Source organism: Bombyx mandarina, chromosome 25 (assembly GCF_030267445.1).
Source record: "Bombyx mandarina strain Sakado chromosome 25, ASM3026744v2".
In the NCBI taxonomy this organism is placed as follows: domain Eukaryota; kingdom Metazoa; phylum Arthropoda; class Insecta; order Lepidoptera; family Bombycidae; genus Bombyx; species Bombyx mandarina.
In genome coordinates, this window is record NC_143231.1 from 8,848,241 (window position 1) to 8,870,188 (window position 21,948).

At 37.7% G+C, this 21,948-nt stretch overlaps 2 protein-coding genes across 4 annotated transcripts in view; one reads left to right on the forward strand and one right to left on the reverse strand.

The window, feature by feature from the left end:
- The first annotated feature begins 3,650 nt into the window (after positions 1-3,650).
- On the forward strand, positions 3,651-14,466 carry LOC114250892 (sodium channel protein Nach). Its single transcript, XM_089738494.1, has 10 exons — positions 3,651-3,776; positions 4,806-5,015; positions 6,431-6,560; positions 6,795-6,961; positions 7,296-7,428; positions 8,256-8,392; positions 9,117-9,307; positions 9,496-9,622; positions 10,349-10,458; positions 11,317-14,466. The coding sequence occupies exons 1-10, from the start codon at positions 3,679-3,681 to the stop codon at positions 11,439-11,441; spliced, it is 1,428 nt and encodes a 475-aa protein (XP_089594620.1). The 5' UTR covers positions 3,651-3,678; the 3' UTR covers positions 11,442-14,466.
- Positions 11,517-21,948, reverse strand: part of kay (transcription factor kayak) — a 41,013-nt gene continuing 30,581 nt past the window's right edge. For 2 of the 3 annotated variants that reach the window (XM_028184924.2, XM_028184925.2), the window contains exons 2-5: positions 16,494-16,668; positions 15,308-15,863; positions 13,846-13,978; positions 11,517-13,144 (exon numbers count right to left, since the gene is read on the reverse strand). In XM_028184924.2, coding sequence (XP_028040725.1) covers positions 12,929-13,144; positions 13,846-13,978; positions 15,308-15,863; positions 16,494-16,668 — 1,080 coding nt within the window. In that variant the 3' untranslated portion in view covers positions 11,517-12,928. Of the gene's footprint in view, positions 13,145-13,845; positions 13,979-15,307; positions 15,864-16,493; positions 16,669-17,510; positions 20,000-21,948 lie in introns of those variants that run through there. The other variant, XM_028184926.2, reaches the window with a different exon arrangement.

Here is a 21,948-nt window from a genome sequence, read left to right on the forward strand (position 1 = left end):
CGATAAAAATTATATGATCCTGAAACAAAATTGCGTGAGTCAATTAAACGCGAATCTCAAACTCTAGTATAGCGTACTATCCCGCTTGATGTCCAAATAATTGTAGTTTTTGAATGTTATCGTATGTTATTTATATCACGGCTGTGTAATTGAATCTGTACTCATTTTCTTAAACATTCCCCGCTAATCTTTACATTGCTACAATACAGATTATTTATTATCAATTTATGTTATCGAATATATAAAATAGGAAGATTAAGGAAATTGGTTGAGAAATAACTAAGTTTTGAAAGTGAATAGCGAAGTGCTCCGACTACCCGAACGCTGTTCATATTATTTAACATGGATGGCTTTACATCATTTTTGAACTAATTTCGGGGTTGGTCTCGCTCTTGTTTGTGTACGATTGTGAGGGGTGAGCCACCTTTTTAATCAATGGGCCAATTTAAATTTTAATTTTTTTTGGCGGGCCGCACATCGATTACCTCATATTAATAATTTACGAAACATTATTTATAATAAATATTCAAATTCAATTTTAGAAATGATTGGCGAGCCGCGTGTTACTCATCCTTGCACGGTAGTATCACGCACTCAACACAGAAAAATGGTGAATGTTAAGCCAAGTTTATATAGATCTTAAATATACTTTACAAAGATTTTATTCTTCGTGCATTCTTTCACCGCAGAATCAATCTTCTATTTTAGTGTTGCCAACAACAGCTTATTATAGTATCCACTCCCTAAATAATATCACATGTAAATGCAATGCTAACTCACCAAGTTGGCGTAAGTACCTACAATTATCAAATTAAACAAAAAACCAACTATTCGTCAAGATTATTAAAATAACTGAAAGGCTATTAAGTACGTTTGAATTGATATTTATGGCTGTCGTTTTTTTTTTTATTATCATGTAGACACTGATTGTGTGTACCTACTAACCAAACGTTGCAATGCAATTTTTTTTTACACTCACCGCATAAAGTATTTGAAGTTGTTAACATTTTTGAAAACGTGTAATGACTATTTCTCAATAAATCACTTTATACATTTTTCCTAAATGTTGTTTTATTACAAAAATGCAGAATCGCTGCTCAATATTTATTTATGACAATGTAAAATGAAAATCCCATTTAAATAATCAAATTTTTAGAGTTCCGTATCTTCAAAGGGAAATACGAAATCCTTTGTGGATCGTTGTGCTTGTTTTTCATTGTAATTCATCGAAAGTGTATAGCGTAATTTAAGTTTTACTATCAAAATATGTTTTGCAGAATCATGATAATAATATGTAGTACAACAATCATTTAATTTACAATCACCTACCTACCTAATTACATTTACATGTGTTGTACTGCTACCTTGTTGAAGATACCTTGTTGTATTTTGCTGTCGAAGCACATCCACAGACAGAAAAGTGTGAAACATTATGAAGAACGTAAATAATGATTCTCGAAATGTATGTCGCGATGTATATAAACAAGCGATGCACGCAACCGCATCTGTTCTCACCGTTTGAGTGCGCAAACTAAGCGTGATTGAGGGCCGTCAGCCGCGCCGCCCGTTGCCGTCTGATCTCTGCTGTTAGAAGCATACATACCTTTCCTAACTGTATGGATTATAGGATTGTAAAACAGTGGAAAAAGTATTCATGTTTTGTAGTAATCTACGAATTAAGCCATTCCTTTATGTCTGTATGTGGGCGAAATTGCTGACCAGCCATGTGCCATCGAACGGAACAAATAATAAATCGGATGGTGCAATATCTGGGGAATATGGCGGGTGGGGCAGGACTTTCGATTTGAGCATTTCCAAATGGGTATTAAGGGGTTTGACAACGTGAGTCCAAGCGTTGCACGATAATAACTTTATCGTGGGTCTGGTCGTATCATGGCTGTTTTTCGCTCGACTTAATTGCATTAATTGAGTGCGATATCGTTCCCTAGTTATGGTTTCATTCGGTTCCAACAGCTCATAATATATAATGCTGACCTAGACTCACTTTGGGCAGCATTACTTTTGTAGGGCATATATTCAGACGATCCAAAAAAGTAGGAGCGTCGCCATAGGCTCTCAACGCACTTCAGCTGCTGGTTTCTTCGAATGAAAAAAGATATGGAACACTTCCCGCAAATGTTGCTTAATTAGTACAAAATGAGACATTTTTGCACGACCAAAAAACGACCAGCATCTATTGCTGCATTTATATATTGAAAAACAGGGAGAACTTTTTTGCGCACCTTATATTTAGAACTTACGGCACTAACGAAACGCGGGTCTCGTCCAAAGCTTCGAACAATAGCCTATCGTGCACCGCAGCTTTGCACAAATTCCTGTATCCTTCAGCATCACCGTCAGTCCAAATTCAGACCTGTTGCTGCCGTGAAGCAGTAATGCGTTTCGGTTTGAAGGGTGGGGCAGTCGTTGTAACTATACTGATACCTTAGAACTTATATCTCAAGGTGGGTAGCGCATTTACCTTGTAGATGTCTACGGGCTCCAGTAACCGCTTAACACCAGGTGGGCTGTGAGATCGTCCACCCATCTAAACAATAAAAAAAACCTGCGTTGCGCCATTCGGTGCGCGATCACAACTCAACGAGCTCTCGGTTTCAGCGGTGATCAATATGTTCATCTTACTGTCACTTTAATACATTTATTTAGAAATTATGATTTATATACGGAGCCCTACAAATAATCAAACTCAAACTATCAAACTATCAAACTCACCTATATTTAATATGGGCGATATCAGTCCCAGCCAGCTGTGACTTCATTATTTATTTAAGACACTAGTATGACATGCTTGCATTTATGAATATCGAAATAATGAATATTTGTTATTTTAAAACTTACGGACTCTGAAAAATTCTTTGTTTAAATCAAAAGTACGGTAAATTATGGAGTGGACTGATTGGGTTTTTTATTGCTTATATGGGTGGACGAGCTCACAGACCACCTGGTGTTAAATGGTCACTGGAGCCCGTAGACATCTACAACTTAAATGCGCCACCCACGTTCTAAGGTCTCAATATAGTTTGGCTGACGTTTACGTTTTCACCAAGATATGTGGGCGAGCTCGTGGGCTGTTGGATTATTAGTAATAGTAGCAGCTCAGTAGTACCTACCTTTAACTATATTTAGTTTGTGGTGTCCGCTAATAGCTTAACGCGAAGTGAGCTTTCAGTTTAAATGTCAATTAGCTCAACAATTCAACAATTAAAATTCAACATAAAGTCACTTGTAGAAATGTCAATTATTTGAACTATGAATTCGCGATAAGTTTAATTTTATGGTGTCTTTTCACCACGTGGTGATATATGTAGATCTGAACGGACTTATTAGTTTAGCATAGAAAAAAAACAAACATTCAAACAAAAACTATGTTGATTTCACGATCTTTAACTTCATCATATCATACATTCGTCGTCGTCACGAACTAATCGATCGAATCAAATTACTACAATAAAATTTAATTAGAAATCACCAAAAACGATCTAAATTGATTACTTATATTTCACCCAGATATATTGATAGATTGAAAGTAATTTCTGTTCATACATAAATAATTATTTAAGCTCGTTAATTACCGTGAATATATCGTGACTGATTAACTTTGTTTTAACTCATTGAAAGCCTTCAGTATCGTTAAATTAACAGAAACAATTAGCCGCAATGAACAATAATCGTAAAACGTTATTTCGAAAGTTTTGTTTAAAAGGGACCATTACAAGTCTCAAATATTTTTATTTGTATCCTGATGGGATATCACGGTAAGGGTAATTCATTTCTTCTATAAGAGACGCATTAGCATATAAAAGCTCTTATAATAGATAAAACTATACTGGAATGATAAAAAAAAAACCGAAAAAATACCCCGTCTACATTACAAATACCTATTAACTTGAATGATAGTAAATTCGTCAACGGGGACACTTAAATTACACAGATAAGCTATAGTTATTTGCTTGGTCTCTCTCTCTCCCTCTTCATAATGTTTTTGTTTGACTGAGTCGGTGGTGCTGTAGTTAGCGCCTCTAGCTGTTGCGCCGAGGGTCGTGGGTTCGATTCCCCCCTCGAGCAAACATTGTGAAATCAACAGGCTGATTTGCTCTTTGTCTAGGTGTTTCTTTAACTATATATGTATATAATAATTAAACATATATAATAAGTAAGTTTATCAGTCTCTGGTACCGATACCACAATGAATCGTAAATTGGGGCCGGATGATCGTGCGTGATTTGTTCCCAGCTATAGTTATTAACTGACTTCGATTTAATATCTCAAGGTACAACATAACTTTTACCTACACGACGACCTGGGCCTCGAATCAACCCAGAAATACATGAAGTCAGCGTCGGAGCGGTACTTCGATATGGCTATACGTCATGACAATCGCTTTATCGTATCGATACGTCCTTACGGATCCATCGACCAATAACAATAACTCGGCAAACAGTTCGACGACGTTGCAACCTATCCTAAGCACCAGCCTGCTGAGTTTCACGCCGGATCTTCTCAGCGGGTCACGATTCCAATCCGGTAGTAGATACATTCGCGAAGCAGCTACTCTTGAGTTGTTAAGTCTCCTTTGGAGCCGCTTGGGTAGCTGTTAGCAAATCCCGCCCCTCCTGGCTCCCACGCCCTTGCTCGCCCAACTGTCCTGGTGAAACTGGGAAAGCCTCCGGGCCACCAGTAATCATAACAATCATTAAAAAATCTTAAGAGTCATTAGAATTATGTACGGTCGTGATTAAGAAAGACTTAACGTAAAATTATTATAAAAAATCTTTTTGACGCAGATGTTTTTGGGCGCTAAACTTAGCGATGGTTCTCTCACTAGCCTGCACGTTAACTTGGCTTCTCTATAATCGTTTCAACGAGATACCAACCCGTATTACAATAGAGAACCAGTACGAGCCGGTGCAGAACCTTCCTCATCCCGCAATAACCATTTGTTCACCTAACCAGATAACTGCGAGTGGCCTGAAACATCTCAACAAAACTCTAGTGTAAGTCATTAAAGGGTTTTGGTTTCTTAAAGAAAATACAAGTCAAAAAGAGGCTTGCGAATTTTGCTCAACTAACACCGGTTTGGTTGATTCATTTTTCTAATTGTGGTCAAAATGCACAGTGAACTTAAATTGAAGGGTAAATCATCCTAAAATTTACGGTCATGTTTATGGTTGGGTTTGGTTTAATCATGAAAGATAACTTTAGCTTGGGGCTGCTGAATCTGGAACATTTGTTAATTGCCGGAGCGACATCATTGGTTTTAATTAATAGGGTACAGGTAAACGCTAATGCTCCAATGGAAGGGAGAGGAAGGAATAGGGACCCACTCCTTAGTTCCCATTTTTCCAGAAGAGCTATACGTATTATTTGATTTGACTTATTTCAGGCAAAACAGATACATTTACAATATACGGCAATCTAGTATTAATTACTTTATTATCAACAAACGACACGGAAAACTATATAGCAATTATAAGTATGAGGAAAGTAAATATAAACTTCGGGGCCGTTAGTGATAGCAATTTTATTATCAATACAAAATACTTCAAACTATTTATCTACTAGGAACTTCGTATTACTTAATACTCCAAATACTTTGAGTGTTTCTACATTGGTAATCACTTATACAATTATACGCATCAAGTCTGCCCCTTCCAACACTACATGTCGATCACCACCACTCTGTCAAGAGTGACACGACTGAGAAGAAGAAGAAATCACTTATACAATTCACAGTTAGTTTTTTCAAAATCTTTGCTATCATCGATTCGAAACTTAGAAACAATTTCAAAATAAAACCTACCAGAGTACCTACTGTAAAATAGAAGCATCAACATTATGCCAATTAATTAATATGCCATAGTAAGGGAAAAAAAACCTTACATTCTGAAAAAAAATCTGTTTTTATTTTTATTTTTTTATTGCTTAGATGGGTGGACGATCTCACAGCCCACCTGGTGTTAAGTGGTTACTGGAGCCCATAGACATCCACAACGTAAATGCGCCACCCACCTTGAGATACAAGTTCTAAGGTCTCATGTATAGTTACAACGGCTGCCCCACCCTTCAAACCGAAACGCATTACTGCTTCACGGCAGAAATAGGCAGGGTGGTGGTACCCATCCGCGCGGACTCACAAGAGGTCCTACCACCAGTAATTACGCAAATTATAATTTTGCGGGTTTCATTTTTATTACACGATGTTATTCCTTCACCGTGGAAGTCAATCGTGAACATTTGTTGAGTACGTATTTCATTAGAAAAATTGGTACCCGCCTGCGGGATTCGAACACCGGTGCATCGCTTCAACACGAATGCACCGGACGTCTTATCCGTTAAGCCACGACGTTTAATATTATTCAATTAATTATCCTGTTCTAAATAATAACAATGAATAAATTGATTGTTTTAGTGACGGCAATTTAACAATTAATTTAGAAGAAACAATTCCCAAGCTTCTAGGTTTCTATACAATATTGAAAAATACAAACATTACTCTACTAGCCCATCTACAATCGCTTTTGGATGATAATCGGTATGATGTAAGTTAAATTACTTATTAAAATACAATTATTTTTTTATGGTTTGTTAACTATTCTAAAACATAATTTAGACAAAATGGAAGATCTCTTTCTCATCTATTCCTGTATTAGGTATTGAAAAATCGTGTTAAAAAGACTTATATACTTATTTGAAAAACCCCTCAACATAGTTGTTAACATTTAATGATTTGATCTGATGTGGTGTTTATTTTTGATGCATAATTTATTCTCCAGGCACCTGAAGTGATGGGAGCGCTGCCCCAAAAATGTGACAACTTCCTCAAATTGTGTTATTTAGAACGACGTAAATATCCGAAATGCAATAAACTGTTCCGTCCGATCATAACTGCATACGGCATTTGTTGTTCTTTCAACAGTTTTTATGAATTTAAAGAGAAAAGGTAAACTTTAAAATGAGTCTAGTAATCATACACAACTCTATTAGTTTTTAATACTTAATAGCTATATACTATAAGCATGTTTTTATGAGACTTAGATCTCATGTTTTAAGGAGGATCTATCGTCAAACGCTGTGAAGTTTATGCATTTGGCAACCATTTGTATATTAGATGAGCTCCGTCATTACATAATTATGCAATAAGAAAGAATCAGAAAGTAGAATCAATATAGAAGCGTAAAACAAAATTTGTTTTTCAAGTTTTTTTTTTAAACAAAAGAAAGTATTGCTTTACTAACATAACTTACTAGCAATTCTCTCATTAGTTTCTCTTTCAGGAATGTTCCTATTAACAATTTTAAACCTTTCATGATACGTGGATCTGAGTTTCACGACGGACTGACAGTTGTCGTCGATTCTGATCCTGAGAATTCGGTTCCACACACAGTACTCTACGCCGGTGCGATTAAGGTACTTAATAACAATAATGTTACCGGTGTTTAAAAACGGTGTAAATCACATAAGGAACCCCAAATTGTTGTAGCCTTTATTTTGAAGGTCTACTCTTGAAGATATACTCTACGTCAAACAACAAAAGGGTGTACTTTTTAGAACCGTTGCCGAAATTGAAGTCTATTCGTAAATAGTAGTGATCATTTTGAAGAACAATACGAAAAGTTTATTCATAAAATAATTAATTTATATGTAGGTATATTGCACGTTGTTTTGGGGGCAGCAGCGACCAAAGCACATATCGCCATACTCATCGTCGGTGCTTACGATGTCGAAGAATTCAACATGACACTTCATAGCCCATAGCATCAGCTCGCTGAGCTATTTACCGGGTTTCTAACCAGTGCATCGCGATTTAGATCCGGCAGTAGATGTAATTGCAAAGGTGCTGCTCTTAAATTGTTAAGCCTTCCTCGGAGGCACGACAAGAGTTGTTAGCAAACCCTTGAACTTACTCACCCTCCTGGTAATGTTGCTAATATAGAATCTACAGATGAAACGCGCGGCCATCCCTTTAAAGTCATTAAAAATATTACTCCAACATCCCTCCAAGCTGAAATCCCGCTATTAAGGAGACCAATGAAACTTTCTCCTGTACTTGGCTGTTTTGTGATCTGTCCTTCAATTTTCGTTCTACTCTTTATCTATGAACTGTGTCTAACTGCCTATAACTTTCTCCTTCTAATAAACTTAAGTGAATGTAAGCTTGGTAAGCTTTGTATCATCTACGCCTACCATATTCGGTTTAGCAGTAATAATACAATATTATGTTCAACAAACTCTAGGTTATGTATTCAGACTGGACAGAATTTCCAGTGGACCACGAATCAATCCTCGTCGAGCCTGGTACAGAGACTTACCACCTGATACATGCGACATACACTTACTGTTCAGATGATGTGAAAGCTCTGCCTTCATGGAGGTAAACAAATCAAACACCAGTTTTACAGCGCAAATTCTGAAATCAGGTTAGATGCTGTATTATGCACTGTGATTTCGAAACATTAACGTAACAATTTTATACACGAGTCAACCAAATAATTAAGACTATTTTTAACTTTTTTTTTACTTTAACTTTAAATATTAAACTAATTATTTTTAACTTTATATTTAACTTTAAATATTAAACAAGTTAATAAATTCAATCATATATTAAATATGTCTATAATCATAACATAGTGCAAATGCGGAAAAGGAAGGAGGAAAAAAAGTCAAATATGGATAACTGTTTTCAGTTAGGTATCGAATGGAACATAAAAACTTTCCTTTTAATCCTTTTAATTCTAATCTAAAATATGTACATGTTTCTCTCTTTTTACAGTCGCTTTTTCATTTATTATTGCTTAGATGGGTGAACGAGCTTACTGCCTACATGGTGTTAAGTGGTTGAGGAAATCGACGTCAACAACTTACCTAAATGCCGCCACTCACCTTCAGATATGAGTCTTAATAAAAGTATCGTTATAATCGAAACGCATTACTGCTTACGAGCAGAAATAGGCAGGGCGGTGGTACCTTTCTACCCTACCTGTGGGGGCTCACAAGACGCCCGCACAACTGATCTAGTTTCAAATCTCTGCCGTGCTAAATACCTAAATTTTCACTTAAAAAAGATTACACTAACTTATTGTATTTAAAACACACAGTCGTAAGTGCTACTTCGCCGATGAACAACACCTGCCTTACTTCAAAAAATACCGGCACTCTGATTGTGACCTCGTGTGTTTGATAGAAGCTGTCGAGAAATCATGTCATTGCTTAATATTCACCGTACCGAATTTACACATGACTGCTGCTTGTAACATTACTAGCATCCCTTGCATCATCAAAGTGAAAAGTGAGTTTTTCGTAACGTTATTCAATTTTAAACCAGTGAAAAAAGTAAACCAGAAAAAAAAAACTAGCTACTTTCGTGAGATTTCATTTATAAATAAATGTAAATGATTTCGTTTGTTTTATTATTATCAGAATGTTATCAGAATGTTTTTGATTTAATTTTCAGACTAATAATTTATTTTCTTTTAGAGAACGCGAATATATGGATGCGATCAGCCGCTTGCAATTGTCTAAGAGATTGTGAGTCACGCCAGTACAAAGTTGACATCAGCACTGGGAATTTGAAGGCTCTGCCGTACATTCCGAACAATCCCTTGTAGGTATTTTTTATGGTTAATTCACTAGTGGCGCTATTAGTCGACACTGGATGGTACAAAACTGATTAGTAATTTGCGCCTGGCTAATCAGATTTTCTGAGATGCTGAATACTGAGACCTCAAATCTCAGACTGTAATATTTTTTCTCGTAGCTAGAAAGTACATTACAGCACAGTAGTTACATTTAGTTATTATAGGTACTTCAATGGTTTCCATGTAAATGTAGTGCAAGAATGCTTAGTGACATATGAAGTCGAAGTCGCGTAGTATTAAAATAGCTGCTAGCTAGCTTTTTACTGGTGATAGGACCTCTTGTGAGTCCACGCGGGTAGGTAACACCACCCTGCCTATCTCTGCCGTCAAGCAATAATGCGTTTCGGTTTGAAGGGTGGGGCAGCCGTTGTAACTGTACTGAGACCTTAGAACTTATATCTCAAAGTAGGTGGCGCATTTACGTTGTAGATGTCTAAGGGCTCCAGTAACCACTTAACACCAGGTGAGCTGTGAGCTCGTCCACCCATCTAAGCAATAAAAAAAAAGAATAGCAACCTGTATTCTAACAATGCAGTTACCGAATTCCCGTTTTACCCCAGATAACCCTAAGCATGTCTACAATTTACGTGCCTTTTGCTCGCCCACCTGTCCTGATGAAGCTGGAAAGGGCTTCAGGTCACCAGTAATACTACATTTTAAAAAAACATAGTAATCGGTCAATCATTTAACAGTGCAGATGTAACCTTCAAGCGTAGTACATCAATCATGCGTTTCATTTTTCCAAACTCCGTGTACGTCAAACAGAAGCAAGAAACAGTCGTGCCTTTGATCAGCCTCGTCTGTGAGTGTAATACTTATTAATTATAATATCGCGTACTTACTTTTCTTTTATTACATATAGTGGTCGCGACATACGCAATGATACACCCACTGTACTCTAAGCCCAGGGCTGTCCAGACAATGGCACTTGGATTGTTGTCATAAAGCCCGCGACACATGTTTTAATCAGAAAATAATTTTAAATATACATAGTTTGGATAATAGAATTCTTTGTCAAAATATATAATCAATATTTCGTATAATTTATCTTTATTCTTGTAACATTCCATTCCCATGACATCATTTAAAAGTGCAGTTTAGTTTTAGTATTATTGGGCGAAATCGCGAAAAGTATTTTGTTTTTCGAAAATATATTTTTCTGCGGCCCTCCGGCTTTAGTAGTAAATTTAATTAGCCCGCAAAGGTATGTTGCTCGGACAGCCCTGCTCTAAGCGATTGATCTGACCCTCCAGGCCTAGTCCAAGCTGACGTGGCAGCTGCCAACTTTGTACGGAAATCCCTAATAGGCGTTCCCAAATGCCTTCCACGATTAAGAAATAAAATATAATAGAATATAAATGATAATGATAATGACAAGTATTTGCAGGATATACTTTATTTTCTCAGCACTTACTATAACAAAGGTGCTGTAACTTCTAGGAAGCCAGCTAGCTAACTAGCTTCGGCATGCGTCATGGTTGTGAGCATTGTGTGCTCCAGTTTATCTTCATAAATATTGATACGTGGTACTTGAAGATAAGATATATGGCTCTAAATATTTAGATACCACTTGTTCCTAGTATAAGAACGCAAGCACGGTAAAAAAAATTTAAATTGCTTGTAAAGTTTGTTTTATCTACTAAAACGCATTTTTTTTCAGCTAATCTCGGAGGCGTTTTCGGTCTATGTTTGGGTTGTAGCTGCATCAGCGTGCTCGAAATATTATTCTTTTCATATCTGTATATTAAGGGAAAAATTCGTAAACATTTTATTAAGCCCACGTAAGTGAGTTGCCACTAACACCTCGTCGGTCCTATATAGCAAGCCTGTATAGGTAGGTATAAAATGAAACCCAAAAAATAAGGTGTGTGTAAACATTTTATATTTCCCTTTATATATAATATATACTTTATTTATTTCACTACTTCTCGCTTTCAAATTCAATAATATATTCAAAAATGCTTTGCTAATTTTTCTTGAAAAAATACAAAAAGTTACACTAAGATTGCTTTATCAAAAAATGTTCTAGAAAAAAATTACATCTCATAATTTATTTAACAACTACAATGTTCATATTATGCATAAAATACTTTAATAATTGAGTTTTAAATTTATAAATATACTTAAAATTTATAAAACCACGGGTAATTGCCTAGGTAAATAATAATATTAATTATTGCACTGTACATTCTTTTTTTAAATGATCAGCGTTTTGTCTCATATTATACAAAATAAATACTTTCCGCCATCTTTGCCGCCAACGCAATAATACTTTAAAGGAAATGGCTAAAACTAAAAACTAACGACATAAAATCAATATTTGGCTTAGATTTTAATTTAAACTATAATAAAGCACATAAAATAATAATTTGGTCTAAGTTATGCATATTACAATTAAAATGTTAAGTGATCTTAAGCTAACGCCCTAAAACTAATTATATTCCAGTGGTCATCACCAATTATATAATCTAGTCTCATGCCAAAATTGTGTATTTTTTTTCTTCCTACAATTTTCTTGTCATTTAATTAATACTATTAAGATTGTTAATACATATTTGTTTCAAATGCAGTTCATTATTAAGGCATGTACAGTATACATAATTATAAATGTAACGAGTAATGGCATGAGTAGTATGTAGGGAGCGAGGCCGCGGATATTGGACCGCGACACGAACACTGGACGTATCACAAAGTTTTAACATTATAATATAACGTTACTATACCAATACCTTATCCAATGGAACGGTAAAACATTACACATCAACATTGAGCTAACTTACAATCAATATATTATCAATATAATCTTTAAGTAATATTGCTGTTAGTTCGGTTAACTACACGTATGTATTTATGTATGTAATTGAATAAAATTCTGACTGCAGAAACGGTAATGGCACGAGGTTTTTATTATGACGAGACATTTCGAGGACAAAACGATAAAACTGTGCCGAGAAATTCAACAGTAACAGAGATCCTTACTGACTTATATAAATAAACGCACCGAACGAATCCAGCCTCGCCGGACTAGCACAACACGAAAACGCATCCCTGAAACGCTTCAAATAAAACTCTGTTTTATTATCGACATCACAATTATTATTACAATTACTACTGCAGCGATACAACTTCTTCATATAAAAATATATATATATATATACTATATTCGCTTCGGTACACGGGTCGCGGGTCGACGCGTGCGCCGCCCTAGTCGGAAACACAAAGCACGCGATGAGCGAGGACGTCCTCTAGAGTTCGATAAGCAGGGTCGGGGGTCACAGCGACACCAGCTCGGGGGGGTCGGCGGCGCCGGGCGGGGCGGGGCGCGGGGGCACCACGTACGCGTGCGCGTGTCCCAGCGGGTGGGGCAGCACTGGGGTCAACCCCGTGCCCCCGTCCATGAGGCTTTCGTAGTTAAACATGCCGTTGCTGGGCGTGCTGATCTCGATGCCGGCTATTTTGCTGTTCCCGAGTACTTTGTTGTTGTGTATCTGTAAAGGAAGGCCTCGTTAAATTAGCTCGGCTCGGATGTAAAAAATCTGAAACTTTATTACTCACATAACGGGCTGATATTTTATCATATTCTTTTAACGAAATGTATCCCCTCTTTACAAATAATCCGTGTCTAAATTGCGAATAAAGCCAAAGATATTATGATGAGCTCGTTTTTTTTTCGTACCTATGCTAAGGTTGACAAGCCTTGAGAAGCTATTTCACCCTCACCTTAACGTGTAGGTGAGCTCACATGGCTCAAACCGGAGTGTTACTAACACTGACCCTAGCAAGAGCAGTGCTTCGCAGAATCTACCAACGAATCGGAAACGCGACTCACTGAGAAGATCCGGCGAGAAACTCAGTGGGCTGTGTCTGTGGGTTAATTTACTTGTCAAGCCCTTCGTCGCAAGCGACGGGTTCGGCAAGGACGGTGACCGGTGCTTGAGGTACCTAAAAGCACCGCTAGTGGATCGGAAGGATCCGTAATGACGCATTTAGGGCGATGTCGATTGTTTACCATTCGGTCCACAGGATTGGGTAAGAATTTGCTCTATTGTGTCCCTAACATATGTAATATAATAGACGATCTGTCAATATCCTCTTTAGTCTGCCTACCGCGCTATTATTAGCCAATAGATAATATAATCATTTCGTCTATGCATTTCGAATAAATAAAATATTAAGTTACGTCATTTACCTGTGCAGGTGTGAGACTGAGCGGTACTTGTAGTGAATTAGGCCTATTGGGTCGAGAAATAGCGGGCGGGGTATCCAACGTGACCGTATCCCCACTCGTCACCACGCCAGGGTTGGCCGAAGACAGCATTATCCTGAGAAAAAAAAGAGAAAACAAACGTTTAGTTAGATTTAAAAATGTACTATTCTTATTAAAATCTCAGGTTTTCACAAAAAACGAATGTTTAAAATATTAATTGAATTATTATTTTAAAAGTAATTTTGTTTGTTGTTTCCGACAAAACTTCTGTTTAACATTTATTTTGCACATAGTTACAAATACAGAAACAGGAAAAACGTCTATTGTTCTGCTAGATACCTACTTTTTTTGTTTTGAAAACTTTTATCAACTATTTAATTGACATGTCTGAACCGCTTTTGACGGCTTGCAGTAATAAATATGCCTTTTTTATTATCATACGTTGACATACTGCAGACGAGCAAACACAAATGTCGCCCATGTCATTAACAATGTACACTTGACTGTGTCATTAAGATCTTTTGTATTGATATTTACTATGAAAACTAGCGGGTCCGTATGTGTGTATGTGAAATCCTCAATTTGTTGATGCTCTAAAGAAAATTGCTCCTACTTGGGTCAAATATATTCATGAATAGTATAAGATGAGCGTAAACAATAGTCAGAACATGTTGGCAGTCACTGGAGGAGAAGACGCAATAAATAAGCAACACAGGAAGTGCTGAACGAAATATACTCATGATAAATACAATGATTAATGGCCACATTAATCCGAAACTCTGCGAAAAAAATATAAATTCGAAATTATACAAGAGCCTATATGCTTCTAGACTGGACAGACTTTGAAGATGGATAAAAAAAACTTCTGGAAGGAATTGTTTGATAAACTTCGTCGAACCTCTAAATATAAGTTTTCAATGAATGCGTTCGTTATTCGAGATTTAATTTTCGGAGTCATGGTATGGAGACTCAAGATACCCCTTCCACCAATTCAATGTTGCACTTTCTAGAAAATCACGCACTTTGGAAAAAACCTTGCTCGGCAAATCCCTTCTTTTCAGACAGAGAATTTTAGTGGCCGATATAGCTCATTGAATTTTGGAGTTTAAGTGCCTCTGCTTATCACATTCAGTTCATAATCGCTGAAACAGCAAAATCATGGTGGTACCCTAAACTATCCAGGCAGCCCCAATAAGATGCAGTGAAGACTTACAAAAGGCCTCCAAGCAGGGGATCGATAAGGTAACGAATGGCGTCCAAGACTTAAATTACATATTTGTAATAAGTTGCTTTTATGTTAAAAAAACTGTACAATATGAGTAGGCACCCAATGATTTGGTACGCGAGTACCACCCGAAATGATGACCACGACCACTCTGCCAAGAGTGCATGCGACTGAGAAGAATACTGATAAAAGCTTAGTTATAAGTAAATTGCAAATTACCTTTTTTCGGTCGACGGTGTTGTGAAAATGTTATCCAACCCCAGCATTACTGGGTCGACTGTGGGGTCTATGACTTCGGTTTTGACTCGAACTCCGTCCTCCGGGTCCGGATACGTGTAAACTTCCTGAAGGGGCTTCACGTCCGGCGGACTCGAAGAGCGGTCGCTGAGCCGGCACGTTATCATATGGTTCTGCAATATCGTTTGAAGGTGCTCCCGGTCCGCGTTTAATTTTCTTATTTCCTCTTGGAGCGACTGTCTCTTTTGCTCCAATCTATCGGTCTCGTCTTGCAGTTCGTTAGTGTGATCGAGTCTGCGTTTGCGACACCGCGCGGCCGCCATCTTGTTCCTTTCGCGGCGTATCTTTCTTCGTTCTTCCTCTTCGGGCGATAGTTCCTGCGGTGCTTTGTTCGGTCTACGACCGCCCATGTTGCGTCGTTTCGGCGCCGGGAGACCAGGGCTGCTGCTGCTGTCGCCGCTAGCGGAGAGCGGGCCCGGCGACACGTGCAGCGCGGTCGTCGGGCCCGAATCACAGTATCCCACCGAATTAAGAATACCTGTAATTTATCAAACGATTCCGTTAATTTACAAAATATCATTAAAAATATATAGGTACAGTATTTTGATATTTACTTTTTTATTCTTTTTTGTTTATTGCTTAGATGGGTGGACGAGCTCACAGCCCACCTGGTGTTAAGTGCTTACTGGAGCCCATAGAAATCCACAACGTAAATGCGCCACCCACCTTGAGATATAAGTTCTAAGGTCTCAAGTGTAGTTACAACGGCTGCCCCACCCTTCAAATCGAAACACATTACTGCTTCACGGCAGAAATAGGCAGGGGAGTGGTACCTACCCGCGCGGACTCACAAGACTTCCTTAGTTATTCCTTCACGTTGGAAGTCAATCCTGAAGATTTCTTAAGTACGTATTTCATTTGAAAAATTGGTACCCGCCTGAGATCCAACACCGGTGCATCGCTCAACACGAATGCACCGGACGTCTTATCCGTTAGTTCACGACGACTAACAAATGGCTACTAACTAACAAGTGGCGATTGCTCGTGAGTATCGCGCATAAAATCTGCCCACAGCAATGATACCGAATGACGACCACGACCGCTCTGACAAGAGTGAATGAAACGACAAATAAAAAAGAAATTATAATTACAATATCTATGTACTCACCGTAATTGTTGGCGTGCGTGACTGAAGGTGGTACGAAGCCGACGTGAGTGGTTGGTTCGCTTCGGCAGTTGGTCAACTCGATGTACGTCTGCTCGAAGTTCCGCAACTGAGTGGGGGTGATGGTCGCCGTCGTGCGGGTCGGGACTCCTGACTGGAGTCCTTCGAGGTTTGCCAACTGAAAACAAAAATAACACAACACCTTAGTAAAAAAAATACTTTAAAATGGGTCAGATATCTTCAACACTAACACTGACTTTTTTAACTGTATTCTATTCTAGTATGATTAAATTTTGAAGCTATTTATATTTTTTTCCAACAGCAAATTTGATTTTTTCCAACAGCAATCTAATGAAGGTTATATACACCAGATATGAATATGAAAACATCGATTAAACCAGTCAATGCAAAATTAAAATCCCTCGAAAAATAAAATATCGTTGCAAAATTGCACACAACTTATTTGTGAAATGTTTCACAATGTTATTATTTTACTCCTTCCACATTCCGGTCTTCGTTTATCAGCATAATATTTATTTATAATTCAGTAAACATTTAACGATACCTATATACAATTGTTAATCGTTTATTTATTCCATTTATTTTATATATACATCTTGTATAATTTTTCGGTTACAGGTGGGATGGTTTTGTAACAGATATAATTTGGTTTAAGCACATTTTTTTCAGTTCGAGTACGTTGAAGCCACGTGCGATGAAAGCGCACTCATAAATCTGTCACCTCTGGCAACTTTACGCAGACAAAATTATATCTACGCTAACGTTCCAATAACTCTGTGTTACGGTGCAAATTAAATTCGACAGTGATAATAAACTAGAGATTAATTGTTATCGCTTCTTGTAAAGTATTAGGAGCAACCCGAATAGATTCGTCTGGCGTCTCGGGCGTCGCGACGTCTGCTTGAATCGAATGATCACGTTAGAACTAGTAAGAGTTTAATGAGAGATAGTGCTGTGCAGGTGTTGTATCACTCGATCGGTTAGCATGGTGATGCATACCTGCTGACACCAGAGCTCGGTAGCGAGGATGTTCGCGATCTCCAAAGGATCGATATTCTGCATATCGGCGATATTAACTCAACCACGTTTATAATTAGACGCTTGCTCTATTGTGTTGCGCTTTTTGCGGCGCGACACCTTCGTGCGGTTCGAATTTGTTAGTCGATTTGTTCGTTGTATTCCGCCCTCGCAAAGTGCAATGGGTACTGTATTCGTTGAGTCGGTTCACCGTGTTCGTCTTCGGTTTGTATCGAATATTTATGTTTATTAGGGTCGGTGTGAGGAGGTATGCGGTGTAGGGCGGATCGTCGGTCGTAACTCGCGATAGTTCACGTAAAGTATCGCGTGTGCGGGTGTGCGGGTCGTTCGTTCGTTGCGCGCGCGCGTACGGCGGGCGGCCGCGGCGGATCGCGCGCTACTGCCGCGCCGCGCCCGCGCTCTCTCGCCCGAAATCTTCGCCCACGAGCGACGTCGAATCATTTATTAATAGAATACTACTCTAACTCCGGAAATATTTCGCATCATTTCGCATCGCACGCCGTGCCCGTTAGTATCTGAGGTAATGGCTTCATTCTGACAACAAAGCAGAATCCGTCCATAGGAAACGGCAAAAACATTATGTGCGGTAATACTGAACTACGTAAATGTTACACATTGGTTTCAAAACAAATACTTGAGGAAAATGAGAAACATCCATAAGGATACCTTGTGTTTGGCGCGATTTATGACAAGACGAATATGATCAGTATATATTTTGTGAGTGTCGTAGTGGGCGGGAGGCTTGGCCGGTCCTTGCGACAAGGACGCGCCGCCGATCTGTGGGCGATGCTCATTGCGGCCCAGACGCTCTTATACTACCTTATTTAGTAAATCGAATGACTTTAACAAGTTAGATTTTACAGCCAAAAATAGTAATAAGTGAACTCCTGGCATTACAGTAATTCGCATCATTGTAGATCGAGATTCAACATTCACAATGCTTCAAAAGAATTAAAAACTTAATTTGCTATCAAAAGGGGTTTGCCAAATAGGGAGGGGCGCAGAGGACAACGGCGCGACATCACCTCCGGATGGCGATGTAGCCGGTCAATTACTACAATTGCTTAAATGAAATTCGTCTCAAATGCGCGCGCGCGTCGAGTCAACATGGACGAAGTTAATTGGTCACGGTGCTTTACCTAACAATTAACCGACACTTTGTGTATTATCCCCCGCATTCTTTCTCGTTAGTTCTAGATTAAAACGCTGATAATTTTGTCTATGGTAGTTTTTTTTTTTACCTAACCGTATGTACTAATTAGGCAAATGATTTACCCAACTACCTTTCTCCTAGTTTGCTAAGCAATCGACAAAACTTAATATACTCCGTAGAGTATAGCAATCCGAGAGTGAATTCAACTAGAATAATTTTCAGCGCATATAACCTATTAAGCCGCTAAGTGCATTACATTTGCAGTACATTAAATCGAAGCCCTCGATCGTACAGAGGAGTTGTAGTACAGCGCTGTTATCGCACCGTGCTCATAATGAGATCACCACTATATCTAGTTCTGACGTATTGCTTCATGTAGCGACCACAGACGACGGACACTCTTCGTGAATCTTTCATAGTGTAACAAGATTACGCGTGACGTCACTGTTAACAGGAGGCTTTACACAATATTATTGAGATTGCGCAAAAAACTCAAATGAGCCCATTATTACAATAACAATGCAAATTTGTATTCCTCACCGCTCGGAACGTTTCGACTGGGTATTGGAGTCTGTTGATTATACATTGCTTGAAATGTTTTTCAGTTCGCATTACCTCGCATAGGTGCGTTCACCTCTATTTTCGCGTACCTACATATATTTATTTCATTTCGTACTCTCGGTAGTACAAACAAGTACCGCCGATAAGGCAAACCGTTATCCGCACGTGTGTTCGCCTACGTACGTTCGCTGTAAGTATCTTCTAATGGTCTATACTGTATCAACGATTTATAAATATATATATAATATACAGACTTTATTATCCGACATGGATCGCACAGAGAATGCTAATCGCAAGATTTGTAGATACGACAGGATAATAAGACGAATTACTCGTTTTTTATGTAAATAGTTTCGAATTTGAAAAGAAAGTCACGTGGATGCTGTGCATAATTGGTTTACTTCACTCTTAGCACTTGTTTTTTTTTTTTCAATTTACGTTTTCTTTCGATTAGTTTACGGGGCTATGAAATTCATTTTACACTGCATCGATATGCAACATTTGTTTGTTTCTTGTTTATTGTTGAAATAAGACTTCACCTTCTCTCGGTACCTTTGAGGGAACCTGTGATCGAGTAAAATGTGCACACTCGCAATTTAATTACAATTTGGTAGGCAGCGGCTTGGGTCTGCCCCTGGCATTACTGAAATCCATGATGGGCGACGGTAACCACTCACCATCAGGTGGGCCGTATGCTCGTCTGCCTACAAGGGCAATAAAAAATAATAATAAAAAAAAAAACCAAATTAACGCGCGTTGAACAAATACATACCATTTTATACTGGTGTATAATTTAAACGACACACTAAGTCGTACCGTGTATTCCCGTGTGTTCCCGGACAACGCGTCATTGCTTTATTGAGCTTCTAATAAGAATCCCGCTCGACTTTCCAAGAACGTTAGCAACAGTTGTATCACTGAACAAATCAACTTTAAACTAAGAATTCAAATTTTTGCTCATATCCCGATTCCTAAAACTAATAATAGTATTGCAAGTACTATAATCCAGAAAACTCTAGATTGAAAACAAAAAAAAAAACAAGCAATCGTAACGCATACGAAGAACAATACGAGTATATTACACAATTTGGCGAAACGAAACGCCAATAAAAAAAAAACATCCAATGACAGCGCGGGAAAACTATGATGAAATTTTTAAAGTTCTTTGACACTGTGCGGCTGTGCCGTTAACCCCTATCAGTTGCTCCAATCCTTCCAAGGATAACTTCCTATTTATTATTCTACAAGTCTTATCGGACACAATGGTAATATTGACAAAACTCTTTGGGATCAGTTGAATGTCCCTTTAGGTAGTTGTTTGCGATTTGACCTCTTCATAAACATACCTACTACTGCGTCATATCTCGCATTAAAACTATATAATCTCAAAACTTACTAATTTTACATGAGAGTGTTTTAAATTTTTAACATGTAATATTTTTAATATTAATCATATTTGCAACATTTTTTTTACCACTTACATTATCTGTCTTTTAAAGTAAGATAAAATTATGTATTAATATTGTTAATAGTAGTCAAAACATACCTATGTTAGTTTACCTAAACTAAAAAAAAAAGAAGCTAAAACTAAACTACGCTCTTGTGACAGTATTTATGAGAAAAATACTGATGATACATACCAAACATTTACACATATTAACTCAAATTCGAATATTTTTGGAAATCGTACACTTTTAATGCGAAAAGGCGATATGTCTCAATAAATTACCGTCATTTAACAAACCTTTTAATACACAGAAGACTTTACTGAATATGCAGGTTCATACAGTAAGAGCATTATTGGTCACTTTGTTCTCGTCTCGTGCGTGTATTTTTCTGGCACTCATGTTTATTAGTTTATTAGTGTATCTAAAAGAGACTTGCACACTGAATGTGTATATATCGAAGCAATCGACAAATGAATAATGTTATTAAATTGGGAAATACTCGAAGTTAATACAATCGTTTTGCGATACTACAAAATGTGCGTAATAGAATGCTTGTGTACTTGTTTTTTTGTATCATAATGCGCATCGCGTCTTGTATTATGTTGGGTGTGCGCACGTGGACGCCTCGTGAGCCAATACCTGAGTTATTCCCACCCCGATGTCACTATAAAACCAATTTCGTTACTAAGCGATCGATATAAATGAAAACTTTCCTTCCATGTGAAAAACATATTTTTATTGATTTGTTATAGAAGTGAATTTATAACAGTAATGTCAATAAGGCTTTAACAAGATTTTAACAATAAAATATGTATGCTTATTGGGATTGATAATCATTGTTAACTAAGTAGCATAAAATAGATAATTTAGCGTAACTAGTTAGGTTAGGTTAGCGTTCAAAATCAAATCAACATACCCCTCATAAGTCACAAATAGAGTAGTGTAAAATTCCTTTCCAGTTCAATCTACCCACATAGGTCAATACTTCACAGTAAGAATTTACTCAAATACTAACCTAAATTCCTTTGAAATACGGAGCTTATTCACACAACATAAAAAGGGCCCCTTAAAACAGTCCAATCAACATAGCACCATCAATTCTAAATTATAATTTTACAGTGGCGTTGTGTTTGAACGATGGTCGTTCTGTATCTTGTCGGTTGTCTGGGAGCTCATTAACGTAACGCTAATTACAGGCACTAATGTGGCCTGCGTACACTTCAAAAATTCCTTGAAC